The sequence below is a fragment of the Stomoxys calcitrans genome, chromosome 2 (genome assembly GCF_963082655.1).
Source record: "Stomoxys calcitrans chromosome 2, idStoCalc2.1, whole genome shotgun sequence".
Lineage (NCBI taxonomy): Eukaryota > Metazoa > Arthropoda > Insecta > Diptera > Muscidae > Stomoxys > Stomoxys calcitrans.
The window spans coordinates 16,538,434-16,551,735 of NC_081553.1; the positions used below are offsets into that span (position 1 = coordinate 16,538,434).

General features: G+C 37.7%; 1 protein-coding gene across 3 annotated transcripts in view; it reads right to left on the reverse strand.

Annotated features, from left to right (window-relative positions):
• The window catches only part of LOC106081852 (uridine phosphorylase 1), a 113,281-nt gene that overhangs the window by 13,537 nt on the left and 86,442 nt on the right, over positions 1 to 13,302 (reverse strand). For all 3 annotated transcript variants that reach the window (XM_059364145.1, XM_013244076.2, XM_013244078.2), the window contains one exon: positions 2,537 to 2,660. In XM_059364145.1, coding sequence (XP_059220128.1) covers positions 2,537 to 2,660 — 124 coding nt within the window. The remainder of the gene's footprint in view (positions 1 to 2,536; positions 2,661 to 13,302) is intronic.

The following is a 13,302-nucleotide window of genomic DNA, read 5'->3' on the forward strand; positions in this document are numbered from 1 at the left end:
AGGTCAGCAAGCTCATTCCGATCCAAAGGTTCAATCACCGCGGGAACAGGATAACCATTGGTTATTTAAAGGCGCCAATAACTCGTCTTGTCATATCGAGCATCGGAAGCACTCAGCATTTATGCAAGAGCCGATGATGCCCGGTCTCTCACTGAGAGTCTCCGTTCTATAGTGCTGATTGTTCGCGGCAGCCGTTTCAGATACTTCGTATGGAGCATTCCACTATCCGCAACTTGTGGACGCGACCGGTAGATTGCAGCTAAGCTTCTCGTGTCAGCAATGAACTGGTTTTCAGATCAGACCTCGTAGCTCCAGCCTGTGTGTTTTTCATAGCTACCAGTGCCGAGGCGTCACGGTGGTCTCTATGTGTATTAGGTTCCTCCGATTCAAAAATACATTAAATTTGCCATGTCCAGGTAGTATGAACCCCAGACTGGCCTCGCTCCATTCGCACACAATACCCTGGCGAGCTGACTTCGAGTTTTCAAGTATGGAAAATCATTCAACTAGGATGAACAGGTCATCCGCATATACACTGATCTTCAATGGCTCAGCCATTGGTTTTAAAGGCGCCGATAACTCGTCTTGTCAATCTCTATAACAGTGCCACCATTCTGAAATTTTATATACATGGACCACCGAAGGACCCCCTTAGGACAGCCTTGCTCAATATCCTTGCAAACCGTTTTGTTTGCATCAAGCATGCCAGCTCTTTCTAACTACGTCGGAGAGAAAGTTTCCGAAAATTTTTATACCCTCCACCATAGGATGGGGGTGTACTAATTTCGTCATTCTGTTTGTAACACCTTGAAATATGCGTCTGAGACCCAATAAAATATATATATTCTTGATCGCTACGTCATTTTAAGTCGATCTAGCCATGTCCGTCCGTCTGTCTGTCGAAAGCACGCTCTCTTTCGAAGGTGTAAAGCTAGCCGATTGAAATTTTGCACAAATACTTCTTATTAGTGTAGGTCGGTTGGGAATGTAGATGGGCCAAATCCGTCCATGTTTTGATATAGCTGCCATATAAAACGATCTTGGGTCTTGACTTCTTGAGCCTCTAGAGGGCGCAATTCTCATCAGATTTGGCTGAACGCAGTGTTTGGAATCGGTGTTTTGGCATCACTTCCAACAACTGCGCTAAGTATGGTTCAAATCGGTCTACGTTTTGATATAGCTGTCATACAGGGTGGCTGATGAAAGCCGCTACCAAAAAAAAATGTAATAACCTTTTTTCTATTTAATAATAATAATTTAATAATTAATTTAATTAATTAATTAATTAATTTAATTAATAATAATTTAATAATTAATTTAATAATTTAATTTAACATGAATAAAAGAAAAATGTATTCCATACACCGAAAAAAAAATGTAGCAATATTCATCATTGTAGCAATATTCATCAGCCACCCTGTATAAACCGTTCTTGGGTCTTGACTTCTTGAGCCTCTAGAGGGCGCAATTCTTATCCGATTTGGCTGAAATTTTGCATGAGGTGTTTTGTTATGACTTCCAATAACTGTGCAAAGTATGATTCAAATCGGTTTATAATCTGGTATAGCTGCCATATAAACCGATCTGGGATCTCGACTTCTTGAGCCTCTAGATGTCGCAATTATCATCCGATTTGGCAGAAATTTCGTTGCACTCGAGAAAACTCCTCTCCGGTACTTTTGCAAGTACGAAAGGATACTGATTTTCCTTCATCGATAAGTCGATTTCAGAAAGACCACCATTCGAACAAATTTCCACGAACGAGGGAAATAACATTCTTCGGCACACCGGGTGAGAATCGATTCGACATGATCTTCCAAATAATTAGAAACATCTGTCCGGGCATACCACCCATTCCCCGGCAACTTAACGCTCCTAAGCCGGCAGACACTGTCCACTATTTCGACTCTTTCCAAACTTATAGGAGACACGAAAAGGGCCCACGCTGGGGCCCTGTTCGACACAAATGTATCGTTTGACATATTCAATACACCGACGTCATTCTCACTCGTTGAGTAACTGTCCCCGATAGCGATTCTAATGACCAAGCGAAAGACAGCGAGTTTTGAGCGAAAAAGTTGCCATTTAGACCAAGAATGAGGGGCATGTTACATGCTTAGATTCATGCCATATCTTGCTCCCGTGGTATCATTGATCTATACAATTGATTTAAGTGAGTATGATTGCCGAAAGCTGCTATGACCTTACCTACAAAGAAATGACGTATGATGACACTCAAGTATGCCATTGACGATATGCGCTTAAAATTTTTGATTTTTAATCTGTTTCTAGGTGACGAATAATGCGCAAAAATTGTTGTCAAACAAAACACTGACCTTTTTCTTATCATACGAAGTCATTAAAATGATTTAAGTGCCAACATAAAAATTTCAAAAAAAATGTAGCCCGATTCTTAGATGGACAACAAAACAACTTAACACGCAATTTTGGGAATCCAACAAACAAAACCAAAAAGTTTCAAACAAAACAAAATAATGTCTTTAAAATAAATGGAAAAATATAATTTGACAATTACCTTAACATCACCGAACATTTCATTGAGATCATGCGATTCACTGCCCAAAGCCAAATGATACAAAATATCCTGATCCATGAGTTCAATATTGGGGTTACGCAATTTGACAGTGCCATCGGAATATCTAAAATGAAAAAAAGTAAATCGAATAAGAAGTTAGTTATGGAAAGTAAACAATTAAAAAAACAAATTATATACTGAAAAGATTTGAAATACAACAAACCTAAAAATTTTGCCCATGAACATTCCACTAAGGAACAGTGGCTAACTTCTCACATATCAAGGAGTGTAGTCCGATTCAAGTTTTAAGCTCAATGATAAGGGGACTCCTTTTTATAGCCAAGCCCAAACAGCTTGCCGCAGTGCGACACCTCTTGCGAGAAAAGTTTTTAAATGGCATAGTTCCCTGACAAATGTTTGCAAGCATTAGGAGAGCAAAACCACTGCTGAAAAAATTTTTCTTCTGATGGTCGGCCAGGATTCAAACCCTGGCATTCAGCATCATAGGTGGTTAGGTTTAGTTGAAAACAGGGTGCAGATATTAATCTGTCCCATGCCTCTATTGACATACACTTAAGCCAGTAATCGGTTTGTTAACAAGTAGGAGCGTGCTAAGTTCGCCCGGGCCGGATCTTATATATCCTCAATGGATCGCATTTGTCGAGTTCTATGCGCAGCATCTCTTTTTAGGCAAACAAAGAATATTGAATAAGAACTGTTATGCTATTGGAGCTATATCAAGTTATAGTCGGATTCGGACCATAAATGAATGCTGAACATTGTAGAAGTCATTGTGTAATATTTCAGTTCATTCGGATAAGAATTGCGCCTTGTAGGGATTCAAGAAGCAAAATCGGGGGATAGGTTTTTATGGGCAGCTGTATACAAGCTACAGTTCGATTCAGACCATATTAGACACGTATGTTGAAGGTCATAAGAGAAGCCGTTGTACAAAATTTCTGCCAAAACGGATGAAAATTGCGCCCTCTAGAGGGCAAGAAGTCAAGATCCCAGATCGGTTTATATGGCAGCTATATCAGGTTATGTATCGATTTGCGCCATACTTAGCACAGTTATTGGTCATAACAAAACACCTCATGCAAAATTTCAGCCAAATCGGATGAGAATTGCTCCTTCTATAGGCTCAATAAGTCAAGACTCAACATCGGTTTATTTGACAGCTATATCAGCTTATAGACCGATTTGAACCATACTTAGCGCATTTGTAGAAAGCTATACCAAAACACCGCGTGCAAAATTTCAGTCAAATTGGACGATAATTGCGCCCTCTAGAGGCTCAAGAAATCAAGACCAAAGAGGTATTACAAACATAATGACGAAATTAGTATATCCCAATCCTATGGTGGAGGGTATAAAAAAGTAACCTCGAACAAAAAATTTTAAGCTAGGAATTTCGTGCTACTTCCAAAATCGTTAATTGTTTTCCATGCCACTCCCTTTAGTTGGTTCGAGTCTGGTATATTGTCCCCACTTAAGTGCCGGTATCTTTTAGACGCGAAAGCCGAGCAATGATATAGGAAATGCTACAACGTCTCATCATCTTCCCCGCATGCCCTACACATGCTATCACTTGCCGCTCCGATTTTACATAAGTGAGCTCGTAGTCCGTCATGATACCAATAGCTATACTGACCTCTTTCTTATTTCCTTTCAGTAACAGCCTCGTCTTTTAACATTATTAGAAAACATTTCGTTTTGTCAAAGATTTTTTTACTTGGTAAAAAGAAATTTTTGTCTTCATTGGTAACATAATCCTTCATTTGCGTTTAATTATTGAAGACAAAAATCTTTTAGGGAAGATCAAAATGCAAATTATTTTCACAAAGGAGATTTTCCATCTTATTTATCCAGGAAGCATCTACAAAATTTTTAACTGATTATGTTTAACAACTTAAAGAAAAAGCATGGAAAATAATTATTTTTTTCTCTTCTTTCCTTTATGATGACTTTTTTTTGGTTTTTTACTTTGTTAGAAAGTTTTTATTTTCAAGAAAAAAAAAGAAACTCAATAATGCATCATACGATGTTATGCCAGTCAATTTAAGTTTATGGCAATTGCGCTGCATGAAAAAACTGCAACTTTATTTAATGATTACAGATTGGCAGTAATTTCAACACAAAACTAAGTTGGAATACACAACAAAAAAGCAAAACTCAGTTGGCAAACAATGGGGGTAATAGTCTCCTATGTTTCGAATAAACCAAATTACCTGTGAACCATGAGTAAAAAACGTTACACTCAGTCATTCAAATCGTCATTTGAAAATTTCAACGTTAACACAGGTGTAATTGTAAGAAATCAAGTCATAGATAATTACATACAAATAGTAAAAAATATCTAAAACATGGAATTACAAAAAAACAAACAAAAATACATTAAGTGTGACTTTTTTGAGTTTTATCACAACCATACTACAAAATGTATTTCTGCAACTAAAAAAGCCTAATGAAATACCTTTCCGCATTTATAAGTACATAGCTGTCCAAATTATAGCATGAAAATCATTCAAATATGCATTAACAGATTTTAATCGCTGTAATGACTCTGCACTCGGCTGAATGGCCTACTATTCCATCTACCACCTAGCAATTTATCATTGATGAAATGTCTAGATAGCTTAATCGAAATCACTCTAAATTCGAACAGAGTGCGGCAGCACGTAATAGCCGCCTGAGTTGTTCTACAGCTGTAGAAAGCTGTCACAAACGAAAATGATATCGTTTATCTGTAAGTTCGGAATTTGAAACCATTTGCGTAATAAAATTGAAAAGCCTTATCAATATTGAAACATTCGAATTCTAAGAATTTTCTTCAAGCGCCTAGAGAAGAAAGGTAATTAGTAAGAGGGAACCTTACTCTTATGCCAATAAGTATTTTCACAAGTGGTTTGAATAACGTGTAGGTCAAGGGTTTATTTAAGCTATGATTATAAAGATCAAAGTATATATCGTACAACAATTAAAATCTTTGAAATTTGCTATATCATTAGATCGAGTATTGAAGGGTTGAATTTTCCAAAGGGATTAATTGTTCAAATTCAAAGCAGAACAACAAAATAATGAAAGCTTTCTCTCTGTCCTTATGTCGGTTGTAATCATTGAATTTTTACAATGGAGCTAAAACTTGTTACTAACATGTTTTGTGCAAAATCTTAGTTTCAATATGGGTAATATAAAGCAATATCCAGCGATTAGTTTGTCAATTTTTAGAAGATGAAATGCGCAATGAAATAATAAATGACACATTTTTATACTAAATATAACTTTAGCTTTATTCATCTGTGCTGAAAAAATATTTATCCAAATTTAAAAGTTTAGTGCAAAAAACATCTTTAAATTTTTTTTTTATATTTTCCATCATTGAATGGGGAGTTATATTATGATCATCATTACACTGATAGAAAAATGATGGTACTTTGCCCACGATGCATGGTATTATTTTGTTCGCGTCATCGGAAAAGATTTTTAATACCAATTGGTATCAATTCAATACCAGACAAAGTAGACTATTAAGAATTGACGTCGTCACATTTATATTCTTGTCATCGCACCAGAAGTGTTATTGAGCTTTGTACTTAAAATATTGTCGCCATTATACAATATCTTTTAAAGAAATATAAAATGTTTTAATACAATTTGAGCTCGTAAAAACCTGTTCAAATTCTCAAAAGCGGGGAAAATCGTAATTGTACAAAATTCTAAGGGCATTCTACATCAAAAACATGATAGTCCATTGTTTGGAAAACGATGCTGTGTTGGTGTATTTGTATGAAAACCATTTCTGGAAATCGATGGATATGGAATCAATTGATGAATACAGAGAATTGAGGTTAGTCATGACTTTTTGTAATTATTAACATAAATAATAGGAATAAAATTATTTTTTTTATATATTTTTTTGGTTCATTAGGTGGTGGAATAATCAATAATGGTTTGGTACTAAAACCAATAACGGTCTGGTGCTAAAATCAATAACAGATTTGTACTTAAACCAATACCAGTTCGGTAATAAGGCTAGTACCAAACTGTACTAATCATTTCATGGTTCATGCATACCATCCGGTAATGTTTTTGTACCATACGGTGTTGCTTTACTATCAATACCGTATGGTTTTGAAATGAGCATGTTTGGCATCAACTTTTTTCTGGGCGAACGTTTGTAACACGTAGAACTATTAGTTTGAAACCAATTCCAATCTCTATCACTATCACTATCACTATCTCTATCACTATCCCTAACCCTAACCCTAACTCTAACCCTAACCCTAACACTAACCCTAACCCTAACCCTAACCCTAACCCTAACCCTAACCCTAACCCAAACCCAAACCCAAACCCTAACCCTAACCCTAACACTAACACTAACCCTAACCCTAACCCTAACCCTAACCCTAACCCTAACCCTAACCCTAACCCTAACCCTAACCCTAACACTAACACTAACCCTAACCCTAACCCTAACCCTAACCCTAACCCTAACCCTAACCCTAACCCTAACCCTAACCCTAACCCTAACCCTAACCCTAACCCTAACCCTAACCCTAACCCTAACCCTAACCCTAACCCTAACCCTAACCCTAACCCTAACCCTAACCCTAACCCTAACCCTAACCCTAACCCTAACCCTAACCCTAACCCTAACCCTAACCCTAACCCTAACCCTAACCCTAACCCTAACCCTAACCCTAACCCTAACCCTAACCCTAACCCTAACCCTAACCCTAACCCTAACCCTAACCCTAACCCTAACCCTAACCCTAACCCTAACCCTAACCCTAACCCTAACCCTAACCCTAACCCTAACCCTAACCCTAACCCTAACCCTAACCCTAACCCTAACCCTAACCCTAACCCTAACCCTAACCCTAACCCTAACCCTAACCCTAACCCTAACCCTAACCCTAACCCTAACCCTAACCCTAACCCTAACCCTAACCCTAACCCTAACCCTAACCCTAACCCTAACCCTAACCCTAACCCTAACCCTAACCCTAACCCTAACCCTAACCCTAACCCTAACCCTAACCCTAACCCTAACCCTAACCCTAACCCTAACCCTAACCCTAACCCTAACCCTAACCCTAACCCTAACCCTAACCCTAACCCTAACCCTAACCCTAACCCTAACCCTAACCCTAACCCTAACCCTAACCCTAACCCTAACCCTAACCCTAACCCTAACCCTAACCCTAACCCTAACCCTAACCCTAACCCTAACCCTAACCCTAACCCTAACCCTAACCCTAACCCTAACCCTAACCCTAACCCTAACCCTAACCCTAACCCTAACCCTAACCCTAACCCTAACCCTAACCCTAACCCTAACCCTAACCCTAACCCTAACCCTAACCCTAACCCTAACCCTAACCCTAACCCTAACCCTAACCCTAACCCTAACCCTAACCCTAACCCTAACCCTAACCCTAACCCTAACCCTAACCCTAACCCTAACCCTAACCCTAACCCTAACCCTAACCCTAACCCTAACCCTAACCCTAACCCTAACCCTAACCCTAACCCTAACCCTAACCCTAACCCTAACCCTAACCCTAACCCTAACCCTAACCCTAACCCTAACCCTAACCCTAACCCTAACCCTAACCCTAACCCTAACCCTAACCCTAACCCTAACCCTAACCCTAACCCTAACCCTAACCCTTACCCTAACCCTAACCCTAACCCTGTTTTTTCCTTTCTCTAACACAATCTATTTCTCATCCCTATCTATTCCCTATTATTTATCTTTATCTCTATCCAAATCAATCTCCACGCTATCTCAGCACTATGGTTATTCTAACCCTATCCCCATCCTATTCAATACCTTATGGATATCCTAACCCTATTTCATCCGTATCATTTTCCTATGCCTTTCGATCTTTATCACGTCCCTATCCCATCATTATCACATTTATATCCATCTTAATCTTTAATTCCATCTTACTATTTAATCATATCCACTCCACGCATATCGTATTCTATCATATGCAATGCTATCCCTTCCCTAACTTTTGTATCTCTCCCCTATCCTTATTCTATCCGTACCCCACCAGTACCCTATCCTTATCATGTAACCTTCTTCTTGTCGAATTTGCCCATGAACATTCCATTAAAGAACAGTGGCAAACTTCTTCTTATCTTCTACCTATCATTTTTCTCTCATCGTCATCTTACCCATATCCTATTCCATATTATCCCTTCCCTACCCTATTCCTAGCTATCCCTATCTTATTGTTTGCTATTTTATCGATGCAAATTTGCAAATTTCAATTAGTGCAGTTCGATTCAAGTTTAAGCTCAATAATATAGCCGAATCCGAACGGCGTGCCGCAGTGCGACACCTCATTGGAGAGAAGTTTTACATGGCATAGTACCTCACAAATGTTGCCAGCATTAGCAGGGGAAAACCACCTCTGAAAAATTTTCCCTGATGGTCTCGCCAGGATTCGAACCCAGGCGTCATAGGCGCTACGGTGGCCTCCGTTTACTATTCTATACCTATACTTTATTTTCCATACTATCAATAACTAATAACTAACCTAACGCTTCTTATTCTATACACTATTCCTATCCTATCATTATACTGTAACTATCCTCTCTATCTTATCCTCATACTACCCTATCGATTTCCCATTCCTATTTCTGCTATATTCCTTATTCTTATTCTATACCCTATTCCTACCCTTCCTTATCTTGTCCTTATCCTGTAACTGCTCTATCTCTATCACATCCCTTTCCAACCCTAACGTAGAGCTATTTTATCATACCCCATCCTATGTCTTCCAGTTCCATTTCATCTCATCCCTATCATGCGCCCTATCGTTTTTTTACACCCACCACCATAGGATAGGGGGTGTATTCATTAACTCATTCCGGTTGGAACAAATTGAAATATCCATTTCAGACGCTACTAAGTGTATATATGTGTGTCTGTCGGCCCATCCGACTTTTGGTACAGATCAGTATTTTACCATACGCAGGTTAAGATCTTGAACGGATAACTGTCATATAGACCGATCTGTCGGTTTGGGGTCTTAAGGCTTATAGACGATTTCCAATTTTTTATAACCCGATTTCCGATTTTTGATGAAATTTAGAACAGTAAGTTGAACAAGGCCTTTGTATCTACAAAATTTTAAGTTTGATTAAATCCAACTACCAAATAATTCCTCTACCATACCAATTCCAAGTATAGACATTCCATATACTTTACCAGATTTTATTTAAGCATAGGCAATTATCATTAATTTATTGTTTTTTGTCGGTGTGGGGGTGGTTCCTATTCCTACCTTTCAGTAGGGCCTATGCCATATGGAAATCCGTGTGGCAGTCACATTTTTATCTGCAGTGCCATTTCATGACAAAAAGCCATAAAAATGTTGCCAAAACAAGTGGTTAGTTGGCCGCTCACATTTCTAGGGATGAGACAATAACGTCAGAGCACCGAGAAACAATTATGAGTGCGATAAATGCTATGGCTTTATCTTTGGGGTTTGTGGTCGCCAAAATAAAAAATCCCCTTTTATAACAAATGTCACTTATTGTCTTCATTCTTTTGGCTACTGAAATCCCATAATGGCAAAACCCCCCACCCCCACCCAAAAAAAAAGTATACCAAATAAACAAAACGGTTTAATACAAATAAGAGAAACACACCCCCTAGTTGATTGTGACGCATTGCATATTTGTGTGTTTATATAGAAGTAAGTGTTTATTTTTAATTGTGATTTTTTTTTCATAAGAACTTGAGAACCTGTTATTATTAATCATGAGGACGTTATCGGACTGAAGTCATAACATAAAAGGTGAATCAATAATTGATGGATGATGGCTTTTAGATATTGCTTTGCAAAGAACTAACGTTGTGCCTGAGTTTATTAATTGGCCATCATTTTTTGTGAAGAATTTGCAGCGATAGCCGTTTCCTAGAATGGTTTTGAATGGTCATGAGGCATGTCTTTTTTTCGTGTGGTGGTCATGTTAAAGTCTAAAGTTTAATTTTTTTGTTAAATGGGAATTAAAGGCACTTGTCAAGTGCACCACGTAATTAGGTAATTTTCTAGAGCACTAATTTCACAATTAAAAGTCAATTTGCCTAATTTAATAAATTTTTAGAAACAGGCTTATTTATTATACCCAGTTATTTAAAAAACTGTGACTACACATTTTGTGTGTGATTTATTTATATTTAGGTGGCTTTTTAGGATGATTTTTTTTTAATCAAAAAAATTCGATTATAGTGACATTGATTATATTCTCTATAAAAACATTGCCAAATTGTTTTTTTTTTCTTTTTATAAAAACTATACTAGATTTTTGGCTACTTCAGTCAAATGATGAACAAATCTCAAATTGTGTGAAGAGGAAGGAAAATGTGAAATATATATAGGGTACAGAGATCAATTGGAGCGGGTTAGTATAATATTTAAAATAAAATTTGTAAAATTCTAAAAATATCATAAGAACAAGTAAAAAGTCCTAATTTCGGCCTGGCCAAATATTGGATACCTACCGCCAAAAAATCCGCTAAAAATTTACAGTTATTAACTTAAAGGTAAATATAATCAAGACAACGATCAAGGGACATATATATTCTCTATTGGGGCATATATCTTCTACTGGGTCTTTGGTTGTAGGCGCGAGGTAAGACGAAGTTTGGTGACTTTCGTACGTTTGGGTTATAACAAGTACCAAATAGTACGAAAATGGTGACAGCTTGGCCGGGCCCAACCAAAAGGGCTAGAAGGAAAATAGTACGGGAAAATAGTAATAGTACGTCTAGTGCCGCAGTTGGTACTCTTTGGTACTTTCTTTGTAAATTTAGCTAGAGCTCTAAATATTGGTACATAGGTACATTAGGAGTGGCAGTCCTTTACAGACTCACTTAGAAAATTTTAAGTCCATTGTGATACCGCAGTAGCGACAGAACAAGGCTTCTGGCGGGAATCGAACCCACGAACTCGGCTACCGGCGCACCCTCATAGGTTCATTATAGCAACCAAATTTTTTTTTTTTGGACTTTTGTACATTTAGGTACTACAACGTTAAAACAAGTAAAAAGGCATTAAGTTCGGTCGGGCCGAACTTTGGTATATATGAAAACCCCCTTTCGGCACAATCTGGTGAAAATTGGATGACTTATGCACCCAAATTCGACACGGATATTGAGTGGTCTAATAAATATAAGTCACTGTTGAATTTTCAAATTTCAACAAAGTCGGGTAATAAATAATGCTTTTATGAGCTTCAGACCCTTAATTGGCACATCGGTTTCTATGACATCTATATCTAAATACAGTCCGATCTTTACCGTATTTGGGTCGGATAGTGGGTGGCCTAAAACTACTTACTGTTTCAAATGTCAACGAAATCGGAATAAATTATTTGCTCCAGACCCTTTATCGGGATATCGGTTTGTATGGCAGCTATATCTTAATATAGTCCGATCTAAAAGACATTCGGGTCTTATGTTAGGAGGCGTAAAACTACCCAATGTTTCAAATTTCAGCGAAATCGGTTAAAAAATAAAGTTTCATGGGCTTTAGACCCTTTATCTGTAGATCCGTCTATATGGCAGCTATACCTAAATATAGTCAGGAGGCTTAATATAAATCTCTGCTTCAAATATCAGCGAAATCTTATAATAAATAAAGCTCTTATGGGCTTCAGTCCCCTTATCGACAAATCGGTCTAAATGGCAGCTACATCTAAATATAGTCCGATCTGAAAGACATTCGGGTCCTATGTTAGGGGGCGTAAAACTACTCAATGTTTCAAATTTCAGCGAAATCGGTTAAAAAAATGAAGCTTTCATGGGCTTTAGACCCTTAATCTGGAGATCCGTCTATATGGCAGCTATACCTAAATATAGTCTGGAGGCTTAAGATAACTCTCTGCTTCAAATTTCAGCGAAATCTTAGAATAAATAAAGCTTTTATGGGCTTCAGTCCCCTTATCGACAAATCGGTCTATATGGCAGCTACATCTAAATACAGTCTGATCAGATCCATATTTGGGTCCAATGTTGGGTGGCCTAAAGCTTCTCATTGTTTCAAATTTCAGCGAAATCGGTAAAAAAATAAAGCTTTTATGGGCTTTAGATCCTTATCTGGAGATTGGTCTTTATGGCAGCTATATCTTAATATAATCCGATTTTATCCATATTTGGGTCAGATATTAGGATGCTTCAGATAACCCTCTGTTTCAAATTTCAGCAAAATCGGGTAATAAATAAAGCTGCTATGGGCTTCAGACCCTTTATCGGCAGATCGGTATATATGCCAGCTATATATAAATATAGTCAGCGAAATCGGATGAAAAATAAAGCATTTATGGGCATTAGACCGTTTATCGGAAAATCAGTCTATATGGCAGCTATATCGAAATATGGTCGATTTGGCCCGTTTAAGAACTTAACCAGCTTGCATCAAGAAGACGTATATGTGGCAAATTTCGACTCAATATCTCAATTTTTGAAGGCTGTAGAGTGATTACAACGGACGGACGGACAGACACGCAGACATTGTTAAATCGTCTTAGAATTTTACAACGATTCGAAATATATATATACTTTGTAGGGTCGGAAATTAATATTTCGATGTGTTGCAAACGGAATGACCAAATGAATAAATCCTACGGTGGTGGGTATAAAAAGACATGAAAATTGTGAACTTCACACAGGGCGACAAGATAGAGCTAGAACTTCGAAATTTGGGATAAAAGACATCTGTTGCCATTGAAAGAAGATA